Source organism: Mustela putorius, unplaced genomic scaffold, assembly GCF_011764305.1.
Source record: "Mustela putorius furo isolate JIRA1106 unplaced genomic scaffold, ASM1176430v1.1 tig00003972_pilon_pilon_pilon, whole genome shotgun sequence".
In the NCBI taxonomy this organism is placed as follows: domain Eukaryota; kingdom Metazoa; phylum Chordata; class Mammalia; order Carnivora; family Mustelidae; genus Mustela; species Mustela putorius.
The window spans coordinates 14532774-14547631 of record NW_025422115.1 but is presented as its reverse complement, the minus strand read 5'-3'; the positions used below and the strand labels follow the sequence as shown (position 1 = coordinate 14547631).

General features: G+C 42.2%; 1 protein-coding gene across 11 annotated transcripts in view; it reads left to right on the top strand.

Annotated features, from left to right (window-relative positions):
* Nucleotides 1-14858, top strand: part of HERC2 (HECT and RLD domain containing E3 ubiquitin protein ligase 2) — a 237729-nt gene that overhangs the window by 125981 nt on the left and 96890 nt on the right. For 10 of the 11 annotated variants that reach the window (XR_006603900.1, XR_006603901.1, XM_045070659.1 and 7 more), the window contains exons 37-45: nt 733-925; nt 2263-2445; nt 4850-5031; nt 5594-5741; nt 5820-6016; nt 6251-6481; nt 7602-7740; nt 9276-9419; nt 12118-12260. Coding sequence is in view for 9 of the 11 variants with exons in the window: in XM_045070659.1 (XP_044926594.1) it covers nt 733-925; nt 2263-2445; nt 4850-5031; nt 5594-5741; nt 5820-6016; nt 6251-6481; nt 7602-7740; nt 9276-9419; nt 12118-12260 (1560 nt within the window). In the remaining 2 variants the exon portion in view is untranslated. The remainder of the gene's footprint in view (nt 1-732; nt 926-2262; nt 2446-4849; nt 5032-5593; nt 5742-5819; nt 6017-6250; nt 6482-7601; nt 7741-9275; nt 9420-12117; nt 12261-14858) is intronic. The other variant, XM_045070654.1, reaches the window with a different exon arrangement.

Here is a 14858-nt window from a genome sequence, read left to right as displayed (position 1 = left end):
CTTGCAGTTTTAGGTGTACCAGTTAGTCAGTGGCCATTTCTATTTCTCCTTGTTGCACATCACTTCCAAGCTTCTGTCAAGTCTCATGGGGTAGAGATTGTGGGGACTGGTATCTGTGTCATTACCATAGTTACTAATGAAGGACAGTGCTCACCTCCATTTCTAGGTTTTCTCAACCTCATTTTTAAAGCATGGGCCTCATAAGAATTATCTCAGAAGTGTCCTGGAACAGGTAGCAGCATCCTTAAAAACAGCTTTCACTCATAGTGTCCTGGAATAATGTAACAGCATCCTAAAAGCAGCTTTCACTCATGGAAATGAAAGACAAGGTTCCATTTTAGGTTCCAGAGAGAAGACTGAATAAGAGGAATTGAGGAGATGCAGGTGTTTGTTTCAAGTTTCTGGTCTTTTGAAGCCCTGTGGGGGGATTGAAGAAACCAAGGAACAGGGCACCAGGACTAGACTGGAAAGCCTCATCTCTGCATTGGCTTAGGGAGGATGCTAATTGAGAAGTTGCTTTTCCCACTTAACTTTTTGGTAAAAGAGCATGAGCAAGTTATGTCCTGATGTTTGATTTGAGGTAATGTGCGAGCTGTGCATGGTGCAGGTGGGTTTGGAGCAGTCTGTGGGCATAAAGCCTGTGAACAGTAACATGGCAGTCCTTACAGGCTCTGTCTGTGTGACAGAATAGGCATATGCTTTCTTAACTAATCTTTGTTTTGGCTTCCTCAGGATGGACCTCCTCCTGGTCTTGGCCGTGTGATTGGTGAGCTGGGAGAGGACGGATGGATCAGGGTCCAGTGGGACACAGGCAGCACCAACTCCTACAGGATGGGGAAGGAGGGGAAGTATGACCTCAAATTGGCAGAGCTGCCGACCTCCACACAGCCCTCTGCAGAGGACTCGGACACAGAGGATGACTCTGGTCAGTGCCTTGGGGCTATTTAGTCTGGGGCAACCTGGCAAGCTGTGTGCTGATGGCAGTTGGCCATCTTTTTCATTTGGGAAAGAGAACAGTGTTAGGACTCAGCTCTGGACTGTGGTCTGTAGTTTTGGCCTTGACCCTGAAGGTTCAGTTTAAATAAGCCCCAGGTGATTCTGATGCAGGGGTTAAAAGCATGGATCTGGTAACTGGCAGCCTGGCTGAATTGACTCTCCTTCTCCCTTTGGGGACAGTGCAGTAGGGTTTGGCAGTGTAGGGCTAGCTATGTCTTCACATCTTGGTTGGCTCTGAATCTGTGTGTGAGGTAGTGAGCCAGTGCCTGGTGGACTAGGAATAATGTGGACTTAGTCATTATTGTATTGCCTTAAAGAAGCTAGAGGTGAGAATTTGGAGTGAACCCAGAAAGTGAAATCCTATCTAAGGAGATCCAGGCTTATGGGAGGAAGACTTCATGACATTTTTAGATGTGTCCAACAAACATTGGGATGTATGAATGAAACTTCCCACAGCTGGTCTCGGTGAGACTGTCCAGGAGGCCAGGGCTGATTCTCAGGGCTCAGGTGCTGGCTGTATGCACTGCATGATCCGGCTCTGGAAGTCATTTGTATGGTCAGGGGAAGAAACCTGAGAGGCTGAGCTCAGTAGAGAATGGGTGGTGTGGAGAGTAGAAAAGACTATGTTTCATCCATGTCACTTGTGGGGGTCCAGGCCCCCTCAGATGTGAACAGGTGATGCCTGCCTTTTGGGGCTGTTGGAGTACCATATGTGAAACCTGGAGTCACATGTAGATAGTCAGGGCTGGTTTTGCTTTCACTCAGGGAAATCAGGGCCTGAGCAGAGCTGGCTAAGTGAAAGAACTGTCGCTCTACTATCATGTGCCTCCTTGTCAGAAAGTCAGTGCCTTGGACACATGAGCCTCTGGTTCCTCTCCATGGCTCAGGCACTTCCATCTTCATCCAGGGCATAGCTAGCTTGATAGCAAGCAGCTCTTGACATTTGATAAGTTGTCTTTCTAAAAGAGTAAATCCTGGAGATTGTTATAGTGCTTCTGAGCTATGTGCAGAGATTGTTTCAAAAAAGTAAAGTCTAATTTAGAAGACTTATTTTCTTTGAGGAAGGTGGGGACAGAGATGATTGGGGTGTTTAGTGTATTCTGAATGCCATCTTTTCCTATAAAGAGCCATTTTCCTTTCCATAGTAAAAATTATGATATGAAATTCCTTAGAAGACTGGGTTATTAAAATCCTTTAAATTACATGCAGGGACATTTTCCAGTTCTATTTGGGAGCGTAGGTTCTTATTTTGATTCTTTATTCCAGAAGCTGAACAAATTGAAAGGAACATTCATCCCACTGCAATGATGCTTACCAGTACTGTTAATTTATTGCAAACTCTTTGTCTCTCTGCTGGAGTCCACGCTGAAATCATGCAGAGTGAAGCCACCAAGACCCTGTGTGGACTGCTGCGAATGTTAGTGGAAAGTGGAACGACGGACAAGACATGTATGCAATGAATAGTTGTGGGCCTACAGAGTACTGGGGCTATGAATTTGGTGTGTGTGCATATGTGTATGTGAGTGTGTGCATATGGGTGAGTGTGCATGTGTACTAGTGTCCTAGAGCTGCCATAACAACTTACTGCACATTTGGTTGGTTTACTTGGGCTACCACATGAAAGTACTATACACCTGGGTGGCCTAAAATTTTTTCTCCCTGTTCTGGAGGCTAGCAGTTCAAGATCAAGGTGTCAGCAGGGCTGGTTCCTCCTGAGAGCTCTGAGGGAAGGATCTGTTCCAGGCCTCTAGCCTAAGTTCTGGTAGTTTGCTGGCAATCTTTGGCATTCCTTTGCTGTAGATTGTTGCCCTCATCTTCACCTGTGTATGTGTCTGTCTCCAAATCTCATATTTTAAAAATTTTTTAAAATTTATTTTCAGCATAACAATATTCATTATTTTTTCACCACACCCAGTGCTCCATGCAATCCATGCCTTCTATAATACCCACCACCTGGTACCCCGACCTCCCACCTCCCTTCACTTCAAAACCCTCAGATTGTTTTTCAGAGTCCATAGTCTCTCATGGTTGACCTCCCCTTCCAATTTCCCCCAACTCCCTTCTCTCTAACTCCCCATGACCTCCATGCTATTTGTTATGCTCCACAAATAAGTGAAACCATATGATAATTGACTCTTTCTGCTTGACTTATTTCACTCAGCATAATCTCTTCCAGTCCCTCCATGTTGCTACAAAAGTTGGGTATTCATCCTTTCTGATGGAGGCATAATACTCTATAGTGTATATGGACAGCAATGGCCATGGTCGCCAAACTGTGGAAAGAATCAAGATGCCCTTCAACAGACGAATGGATAAGGAAGATGTGGTCCAAATCTCATATTTTTAAAGGACACTAGTCATATTTGGATTAGGGACCCACCCTAATCTAGTTTAACTTCTTCTAAACGAATTACATCTTCCATGGCCCCATTTCCAAATAAGTCATATTCTGAGATATTAGGGTTAACTGTTTTAGGGAGGGGGAGAAAATAGTTCAGCCCATAACAGAGTTATGGAGCCTCACATTTTTGGAGACCAGAAGTCCAAAATCAAGGTTTTTGCAGGGCTCAGTTCCCTGCAGAGCCTTCAGGTGAGGATCCTTTCTTGTCTCTTCCCAGCTTCTGGTAGCTCCAGGCAGTATTGGCTTGAGGCCACAGCACTCCAGGCTCTGCCTTATTTTCACACAAAGGAGTTCCCTGTGTCTCTTTGTGTCCTTTTCTGCCTTTTATAAAGACTTTCATTGGATTTAAGGTCCACCGTGAATCATCTGAATCCTTACTTTAAGTATATATGTAGAGAACTTATTTACAAATAAGGTCACATTCTGAGGTTTTGGGTGAACATGGAATTCTGGGGGATAGAGTTCAACCCACTGAAATATTTGTATGTGAGTGTGAAGAGAATGAGTTGATGAAGTGGGAGGAGTGAATGCATGTGTAAATGTGAGAGTGCTTGAAGGTATGTGAGTCTGGGTGTGAGTGTGTGAAAGTTTGTCTCTGAGACTGAGTATTTGAGTGGCTACAGGTGTGAGTGTGAAGTGGATGACTAATTATGGGTATGTTTGTTTATGAGTAGTTATGAGTGATTATATGTGAGTGATTCAGTGGTTACGAGAATGAGCATGTATAATTGTGGTTAAGACTGTGACTGTGTGAAAGTCGATGTGTGTGTGAGTGTGTGTGTGTGATTGAGTGCAGGCATTAACATGTGTCTGAAGGCAGTGCTCCTGGGAGCCTAGAGAGCCTAGAGAGCAGGTGGGCCTCTGCCAGGAAAGAGTGGAAGCTTGGAGTGCCCATTGAGAGGAGACCTGGAAGCCAGGAGGAGCAGAGACGGTCAGTTGCATCAGTCAAACTAGATAAACCTCACGAAAGCCTGCTAGTCTTGTTCTATTAATGCAGACTTCTTAAACTTGGATTGGAGATTTGTGGTGCAGATTAAATGTAAACAAGATGATGGGAGATATTTAAAACACATGAAGTTATAAAAAATATACAAGATACACTCTTACTTGTAAGTAAGAGTATAACTGGTACGCTCTTACTTGCTGGTAACTGCTATTTGAATAGTGAGTCATTTTCTTACTGTCTAGAAATAAAAAGTACTTGAAACTTCTTGACTGGTTTGAGTTACTCATATACTTTAAAGGCATTAAGAGTGTTGTAAAGTGTAGTGTTCCTTGAGCTAACTGCAGGGTCTTCTCCCATTGCTCTTACTTTGAATGAGTGAAATTTTAATATATTTGTGAAGTAAGTTATTTTTGAAAATAACATGTTAAGTAAATTAAAAGTGTAGATTGTACTGAGTATTTATTTCTAGAAATTTGGTGTCAAGCTAGTTTGTTTCACTCTGGCAGCTTCCCCAAACAGGCTGGTGTGCCGGGAACAGCACCGGAGCTGGTGCACGCTGGGCTTTGTACGGAGCATTGCGCTTACACCACACATGTGTGCTGCCCTCAGCTCCCCACAGTGGATTGCTCTGCTTATGAAGGTCGTGGAGGGACATGCACCTTTCACTGCTGCCTCACTGCAGCGGCAGGTAATTATGCGGCTGGGCTGATCCTGCTCAGTGTGTTTTGGGACTGCATGACCCTCTTAAGAGGTGGCATCAAGATACTGATGCTCCTAGTCATGATTAGGTGCCAGTACTCAATAATGATAATGAGTGCAGAAAAGAGCTGGAACCAACCCAAAGTAGATTTTTTAGTGCAAGGGGCTCAAGTTTTTATTATTTTAAATTGATTAAGTTGCTAAACTAGTTGACTTGCTTTTCTTTGAAGTGATAAATCCTGCCAGCTGCTCTTAAGTGCCTCATAGGAGTTTGTAGTATAACTATCTTTAGAAGAATTAAGCTGAAAAGAATTACTTTTTAATTAAATAGATATCTGCATCTGTAATGTACCTTTTAAAAAAAAACCCTGGTAATCTCTATCTTTTATCAACTTAATTACCTGGTTGGAAAATAATGAGTATCTGAATTTTCACATAATTAATTGCATTATAGGAACAAAAAAAAGTAAGTAAAAATCTTATTTCTTAATCTAAAATCACAGATAGTGGTTTTCTTTAATGTTTGCCATTTTAAATTGTCTTTTTATCAGATCTTAGCTGTGCACTTACTGCAAGCAGTGCTTCCATCATGGGACAAGACTGAAAGGGCAAGGGATATGAAATGCCTTGTGGAAAAGCTATTTGGTTTCCTGGGCAGCTTGCTTACCACCTGTTCTTCAGATATCCCATTCCTCAGAGGTGGGCAGCTTTCCTCATTTCTGTCCTCGTTAAGTGAGCAGGGCACCATGTAGCTCCTTTCTCATCTGTCTGTTTCAGAATCTACTCTGAGGCGGCGGAGGGCAAGGCCACAGGCTTCTCTGACTGCCACCCATAGCAGCACCCTGGCAGAAGAGGTGGTGGCGCTGCTCCGCACGCTGCACTCCCTGGGTCAGTGGAATGGACTCATAAACAAGTATATCAACTCACAGCTCCACTCTGTCACCCACAGCTGCACAGGAAAGCCATCAGAGGGGGTGGGTGCCGTGTTTTCAGATCTGATCATTTCTTTCTGTAAAATGTTGATTTAAACTTTAAATTATCTTTTTAAGTGACAAGTATTTTATTTAAAGATATTTTAAAATATATTTTTACTGGAAATAACTATTGAAGAAACTAATATAAAAATGAACTTGGCTTAGCTGTAAATGTTTAAGAAATAGGCAGCATTCTGGGCTCTCTTCTTCAAGCTGGCTATTTGTCTGTATTAGGCCCTGTTAGAGGACTACTTTCCTGACTCTGAAAACCTCGAGGTAGGGGGCCTCATGGCAGTCCTGGCTGTGATCGGAGGCATTGATGGTCGCCTGCGCCTAGGGGGACAAGTCATGCACGATGAGTTCGGAGAAGGCACTGTGACTCGCATCACTCCGAAGGGCAGAATCACTGTACAGTTCTCAGACATGCGGATGTGTCGTGTTTGCCCATTGAATCAGCTGAAACCAGTAGGTGAACTTGCGTTCAGTTACTTGGTAATAAGGCAGAGGAGTTTTTGGGTTTTTTAAGATTTTATGTATTTATTTATTTGAGAGAGAGAGAGAGAGAGAGAGAACGAGAGAGTGAAGAGAACATGAAAAGGGGAAGGGTCAGGGGGAGAAGCAGACTCCCTGCCAAGCAGGGAGCCCGATGCGGGGCTCAGTCCCAGGACTCCAGGATCATGACCTGAGCCGAAGGCAGTTGCCCAACCAGCTGAGCCACCCAGGCACCCAAGGCAGAGGAATTTTAAACTAGAACTGGGTTCTAACATTAGTGCTAGAATAAACTTGATTTTCATAGTTTGTGTCTGCCATCTAGGAAGTTATGCAACCCAAGGAAAGCCATCTGTCTACTCTCATTTGCTTTATGCTACTGTGATAAATAGGGCCTGTCTCATGCTGTTACATGGATTAGTAGTTCATGTCTTATTTTAGCCACAGAAGACATAAAAGGACATTAGCAATGTAGAAGATACTTGTAACTATGTTAGTTTTGATTATCTTAAAATGCAAATTTTGAAGTTTATTTTTTATCGAACAACTCAACTTTTAAAAAAACCTAAAGATGATTCTTTAAAAAATGACCTTTCTTCATGTAGAAAGTGCTTATTAGTTGTGTTGAGTGACATAGCTTATGTAGCAACTACTTAAATCTGTGAGTTAATCTTAAATCTATGAGTTAGGGTTTTGTAGGGAAAGTGAATGACTTATATTCAATGTGATCTAAGTGTAGTCATGCTATCTGCCTATAAAATACTGTTTCTGATTATTACAGAAATGAAGATATGCATGTTGTAGAAAATTTGAAATGGGTAGAAAATGCCTAAGAATATAATCAGGGCTACTGTGACATAATTATTGTTGATAAATTGTTAAAGAAAAAAATCAATTTAAGTTATGTTTACTATACATACAAATCTCTATTTTGCCTTTAATGTCATCTTTTTAAAATGATTATTCTCAGATAGAGGAAGACTTATGCATATATGTGGTAATTTCAGAATTAAGATTCATGGTTATGATAATTTTCAGAACATTTCATTTGCTCATTTTTGGACAGACTTTGAAGATTTCTGTGTTCTTGCTTTAGCTCCCTGCTGTGGCATTCAGTGTCACCAACCTGCCCTTCACAGAGCCGATGCTGTCTGTCTGGGCTCAATTAGTAAACCTCGCTGGAAGCAAATTGGAAAAGCATAAAGTGAAGAAATCACCTAAGCAGGGTTTTGCAGGTCAGTACATGGTGCTTCTTGATGGAATAGCTAGTCTTAACTGGCATTGCTAGGACAATGTTTGGCATTTTGTCAGAGCAAGTTCCTGCCACTGCCAAAGTCTTTGGGTTCCAGTGGATTGACCATTTGTTAAGTTACAGTGGGCATGAAACCTTGAATGTGGTGATAAGAGTGTGTAATATAAAGAATGACAGAACGGTGGGAGTGGCCCCGAAGAGTCCCAGGCTTCTCTCCAAGCCTATTTTCCATTGCCAGCATTGATTCTGAACAAGCTTTTTGAAGAGGAATCTGTGTTCTCTCTTCCTCCTTGTTAGTCGCCCCCAGCCATGGCCCTTTGGCTCAGTGGCCCTTTTGGAGCTTTGTTCTTGGCCTTATCACCCCCAGACCCAGTAACACCTGCATGTTTGGACCTGCCTTGCTTCATATCTCTGGATGCTGGGCTAAGACCAAGGTCACCTGTGCTTAAAGCCTTCTTTCCTTTGGTCTGGAATAGTGCTCCTTTAATTTTCCTTACACTGCTCCTTGCATGACCTTTAAGAGTTCTTCTCCTTGACTATTCTTTGCACATTGGAAATTCTTTCGGTTTTCTTCATAAATTCTGGCTCATTGTGCCCACTTTTATTGAGTTTTCCCACCCATTTCTTCCTATTTTGGTTGCTGCTGCAGCATTTATGATGACCACCTTTAACGCTGGATATCCAGCTCACATCTCTGGCTGAAGGGCCATGTGCATGTACACCACAACATGTTCAAAATTCCACTAAACTTGTCCTTTGGTCCCCATTTCCCATCACAGTGAATAAACCTGCCTGCAGGCAATCAGACTTGATGCCTGAAAGGCACCTTTGCTCTTCCATCCTCTTCCATCCCACATTGCTTATGCTGCCTTTCATGGCTTCCAACCTGTCCTGCCTTGAAACACTGTTACCAGCACTGTAGTCCAGCTCTTCTTTTGGTGGGCCTGCCTCTTTATGGCAGCTATCTTAGTTTCCTCCTCAGTCTGCTCTCAGGCACCACTGCAGTCATTTGTTTAGAGAGGACTCCAGGGAGTGAAATGATCTTGTTGAGTTAGAGAACTGTATGTTGTGAGTATCCGACAAAACCATCTTGGAGAAGTCTTGGCAACAAAAACTATTTTGTTTGCGACATAGGTATCTGGTTGAAATTTCAGCAATGTGGGGGAACAGTTGATTATGCTAATAATAATTAACATGGATCTAACTGTGTTAAACCATTTAATTCTCACCCCAACCCATCAAAGTAGCTGCATGGGGAGCAAGAAAAGGGGAAGACCTGGGGAAGGTAGAGGATGCTTATCCAGAAGCACTAGTCATAACACAGGGAAAGATAAGTACTTCATTACTAACAGTATTAGGCATAGCAGGCTAATGCCCACAGGGCAGGGCATTAGTTATGCCACTTTGCAGCCATGGTATCATGGTGGAAGGAGCGGAACACCTTCCCCAAGGCCATACAGCTGTTTAGAAGAGCCCAAGCAAGGTGTGACATTCCTGTTGAGTCCTTTTCTCCTACAGGACAAGTAGACCTGGATCTGCTGAGGGGCCAGCAGTTAAAACTGTACATCTTGAAGGCGGGCCGTGCACTGCTTTCCCACCAGGACCAGCTCAGGCAGATCTTGTCTCAGCCAGCTGTTCAGGAGGTCACAGCTGCTCATTCAGGTATCTTTTAAAGGAAGCTCTTTTAGATCTGTAAGGAAGGTGCATAGTCCCATAGAAAACAGGCAAAAAACGTGAATAACTAGTCCATAAAAGTGGAAACAGAGATGACTTCTAAATATATGAGAGAGATGTGCAGCCTGACCAATAATTGATGAAGTGCAAATAACAGTGTCATTGTCTAATAAGACAAAAGATTGAGGGAATCTGCTAGGAAGGGAGGAAAAACAGTGTTCTGTTTTCTTATTTAAAGTGTGGCTCAGGAACCAGCAGCACTGATGGCACAGAAGACCATCTTAGACACACAGACTCTTAGGCTGCACCCCAGACCTAAGAAATCAGAGTTTGCCTTTTAATAAGGCCCTCAGGGGGTTTATACACATACAAAATAGTATAGCTTTAACACATTGCTAGTGGGAATTTAAGTGGGTACAATCATCTAATGGGCATTTGAGGAAGTGTTACCCTTTAAAATGCATACACACACATACACAGACATAATAGCTATACCTGTATCTCTCAGCTGGACCTGTGAGTCATCTTATGGGAAATTATCACATGAAAAGGCATGAAGGTATGTGTTTACAGATGCTCATTATGGCTTCTTTGTTGGTATTGTTTTTAGTTTGAAAACTGGAGACACCTAAACATGCATTATTGGGTGGTGTATCCATACGGTGGAATACCATGGCATCATTCACAATGATGATACATACATATGTTCGTTGCCATGGAAACGTGACAATGATAAATAAAAAAGGACATTGCTATATATATTTCTTTGTAGATATGCCGTAGATTCATCTTACTATGTAGATATGCTGTAGATTCAGCTTACTAGGTAGTGACAGTAGAATTTAGCTGACTTCAGTTTTCTAGAATAACCTTATATCACCTTGAATTAAAAAAATACCCCAAAGTTATGAAATATTTTTTTGATCATCTACTATTAAAAGATGTGTGCTAAAGTATTATGGGGAACAGGATAGTCTTTATTTGTGATCCCAAACTCTCCGGGGTCAGAGTGAAAAGAGAAAATGAATGCAAATGGTTCTGTGAAGGGTATGATGCCAGTGCTCTGTGAAATGTGTAATTGCAGTTCCACAAGTGTCTTAGGGACATTGGTGCCTGAGGGCTGGGGAGGGCAGCTTCTGATGGGGAATGTCCGTCCTGGTGGAGGAGACAGTAGGGGCACAGACATAGCAGTGAGTATATAGGTGAGTGTTGAAGTGCTTTGCTTTTTGCAAGAAGCTCGGGGTTTATTGATGAGCGTGGGCCAAAAGCTGGAGAATTCAGCTGAATTCATGTGATAGAATGCCTTAAATACTGGAGTGAAACTTAATGCTGACTTAGGGTCCTCCTGCAGTGAGGACCCACATGGTAAGGACTGATATTCAAGATGATATCTACTAGTGAGGTATAGGAGTATTTGAAAAAGGAAGGCCATGGAGATGAGAGAATTGCTTTTGTGTCAAGTGATAATGTGCATTCTGGGGGAAGGCATGAAAAATTGAAAGAAGGTTCCAGTAGATGCTGTGATAATGTAGTCTTTTCGATGATAACCACATGGGAAACCAGTGAAAAGTCAAAGATGGCTGGTATTTTAAGCTTGAGTTACAGGGAGGGCAGGGGGGAGTGCCTTTGACAAAAATTAGGGAGTCAGTGGAGTTTGGGGTGTTTTGTTTCTTAATCTTAAGAGGGTATTTTAAATTTAATTTTAATGTGCTGAGTATCAGGTAAATCAAAGTGCGGATTTATTCTGTATTTGACAATAGGGACCTTAACAATAAACCACAATTGTAGAAGATCAGGAAACTAGAGCCCAGGGAATTGGTTTAGCTGTTCTCTGTCTCTCTGATGAGTAGCTCTGGAGGCACTGAATCAGGATTACTATCCCATGCTTGGGACAGTTGGGCCAGACAGGTAGAGCAGGGCTTTACAAATTACCATGGCCACCTGTTTTTATAAAGTTTCTGGGAACACAGCCATGCCCATTTGTTTACATGTCATCTTAGCTGGCTTTCATTCTGTAGTGGTAGAGTTGAGTAGCTGTGATAGATATGTGGCCAGTAAGCTTGAACTCTTTACTCTCCATCCCTTTAAGAGAAAGATTGTCTAACTCCTTATCTAGAGGATTAGTTGAAGTTATCACCAACCTGCCAGCAAATTCAAATGGTGAGTGGGCTCGAGGCAGTGGGACTCAGAGGGTCTGGGGCATATAGGAAGTGCTAAATTCTTGACCCAGAGCTACTCAGATTAAAACAGACAAAAAGATGTTACCCTGACCACGTAACATATTTAGAATTAGTGTCAATTTATGGTGTGAACAGGGTTAGCAGGAAAAGCGAGGGCTAAAAATACGAACTTGGGAGTGTCCCTGGAAGGAGGGGGGTTTCTGAAGCAATGAGTGTACACCAAGAAGGAGAAGGTATAAGAATTGAACCAAAGGCAAAAATGTGGGAGATAGCCCCCTCCCCCCATTAGACACATGAACTAACAAAGGATAGATGCCAAAAGCAGGGAGTGGAAAATTCTTTAGAAACTAGTTTTTGATATCTGAGCCTTGAAGATTTTGATGGTCCCGTGCTTGAAGAGGTAGAGATCATATTTGGTTTAACATGTTTAATGCATTATCTTTAATAATAAAGAGATGTTAGGAGTTGAAAATGTAATGTACTTGTATTTTGTTCTTTAAATTCAGATGATGGAGGAGCTGCATCCCCTGACCTTGGGGACATGTCCCCTGAAGGGCCACAGCCTCCAATGATCCTCTTGCAGCAGTTACTGGCCTCGGCCACCCAGCCATCTCCAGTGAAGGCCATATTTGACAAACAGGAGCTAGAGGTACAGTAACAGCCTTGGCAATTTTAATTTGGCACATTAAATTGGAAACAATAGTTTTTCTAGATAATGTGTTTTCTTTTCTTTCTTTTTTGTTTTTTAAAGATTTTATTTATTTATTTGACAGAAAGACAGAGATCACAAGTAGGCAGAGAGGCAGGCAGAGGGGGGGTGGGAAGCAGGCTCCCTGCTGAGTAGAGAGCCCCATGTGGGGCTCGATCCCAGGACCCTGAGATCACCACCTGAGCTGAAGGCAGGGGCCCAACCCACTGAGCCACCCAGGTGCCCCGATAATGTGTTTTCTTAAGGATATATTCTGAATTTTAAATGATATGTCAGAATAATTCTTGTGACTATTTAGGCTTTAACCATGTTTGTCATAGAGCATCATAATACTAGTTAGAGGATGAGTGAGTTGAAATTTAACCTTATTATTTCATTTTTTTAAAGATTTTATTTATTTATTTGAGAGAAAGCAAGAGCACGTCAGGGGAGGGAGAGGGACAACAGACTCTGCACTGAATGTGGAGTCTAATGCAGGGTTTGATTTCACAACCCTGAGCTCATGACTGAGCTGAAATCAAGAGTTGGATGGTTTATGAATCGAGTCACCCAGGCATGTCAAAGTTTAACATTAGTTTTGAATATGTGTGAATTATTTGAAAAAGTTAATGAGGCTCAACATGGATCAGATGCTCAAATAGAAAATGCTTTTTCTAGGAAATACTGTTACTGAAGGAGCCCCATTAGACCTAGGAATATTGCACTGACATGTTTGTTTCACTCACTTCAAAGGCTTTCTTGGCCATGCTGTGTTGCTGCCAGGCTTGCAGTCTTTGCCCTGTTGCAGAGCACATGTGCTGCACAGTGTAACTTGGGACTGGGGTTATGGGCAGGTTTCCATAGAAGTATGACATGTGATCAGGTTTAAGAGTGATGTGGATTTTCATGGACTGTAGCATGAAGAATTAGATGTTTCTATAAATCCTTCTTTTGGGGCCCCTGGGTAGCTTAGTCAGTTAAGCGTCTGATTTTGGGTCAGGTCATGATCTCGGGGTCCTGGATCAAGCCTGCATCAGACTCCCTGCTGAGCAGGGGATCTGCTTCTCTCTCTCCCTTTGCTTCTCCCCCTGATTATGCTCTCTCTCAAATAAATAAATAAAATCTTAAAAAAAAATCCTTCTTTCTATGTAATATGTAAAAAACTCTGGATAAAACATCAAAGACAAAAACAAAACCTCCAGTGCTCAGTTTGGCAGGTGGAACACATCCTAATAGAAATCCTTAGAGACCAAGACTGCAGGGAGTTGAGGGAGTGAGGAAGCAGCTGGCTCAGTCTGATGTAACAGCTGACAGCAGTCAGGTGTGAGGAAGGTAGAATACGAAGGGAGAAGGCAAGAAATGTTGGGCATGAGGGTAAGGAGCAGTGACTTCTTTGAAATGGCCGGAATGCCAACTGCTTGTTAGGTCTGAAAACCACTAAGATGAAAGTTCAGGTTAAAGTGGCCTCAGTATGGCAGTGTTCCTAGTCACCTGTAAAGATAAAAAGAGGACACAGAGCAATTGAAGAGTGAATTGGGCAGAATGCAACAATCACATTGGGAGGTGCCCAGTGTTAAAAGGAAAGATGTAGAAGGAAGTGCGGAGTTATCCTTTAAGAATTGAGAGGGACTATTTTAGCAAAGAGAGATTTTTTTTAAAAAGATTGTATTCATTTATTTGAGAGAGAGAAAGCATGAGCGAGAGCACAAGTTGAGGGAGAAGCAGACTTCCCACTGAGTAGGGAGCCCAATATGGGGCTCTATCCCAGGAACCTGAGATCATGACTTGAGCTGAAGGCAGTCGTTTAATTAACTGAGCCACCCAGGTGCCCCATAAAGAGAGATCTTTCATTGTTTTGTCTCCATTGATTCTGATGGAAATTCAACTATCATCTTTTTTTTAGATTATTATGGTTACTTTTTAAAGATTTTATTTATTTGAGACAGAGAGAGAGAGCAAGCAGAAGTAGAGGGAAGGGGCAGAGGGAGAGGAAGTAGACTCCCTGCTGAGCAGGGAGCCAGATGCCCAGCTCCATCCTGGGACCCTGAGATCAAGACCTGAGTTGAAGGCACACACTTAACTGAGGCACCCAGGTGCCTCCAACCGTCATTCTTACTGTTCTGTATGAAATGCCTTTTAACCCCCCTTTGGTTGCACTTAATATTTCGTGATTTTTTTGTTTGTTTTTTTATTTTGTTTTGTTTTGTTTTCTGCAATTTGACTACAATGTGTATGTAATTTTTGCCCCATCCTCTTGGGGTGCATTTAAGTTATCTGCATCTTTGGCTTGATATCCACCCCCCACACACACACCAAATTTGGAAACTTGTTAATCATTTTTTCTGTTCTGTTCTCATTTTGTTCTTCGGTAAGAAAGATTATTAATGTGATTCTCTTTGTTTGAAGGTCTTTCTTTTGGTTAATCAGCTTGGCTAATTATAAATGTATCTGTTTTCAGGGTCAGGTTGTTCTGCTTCATTGGGTCTAAATCTGCTGTAAGCATCTAAAAAATTCTTTATTTTGCATTTTCAGATCTTACATTTCTATTTGGATCCTTAT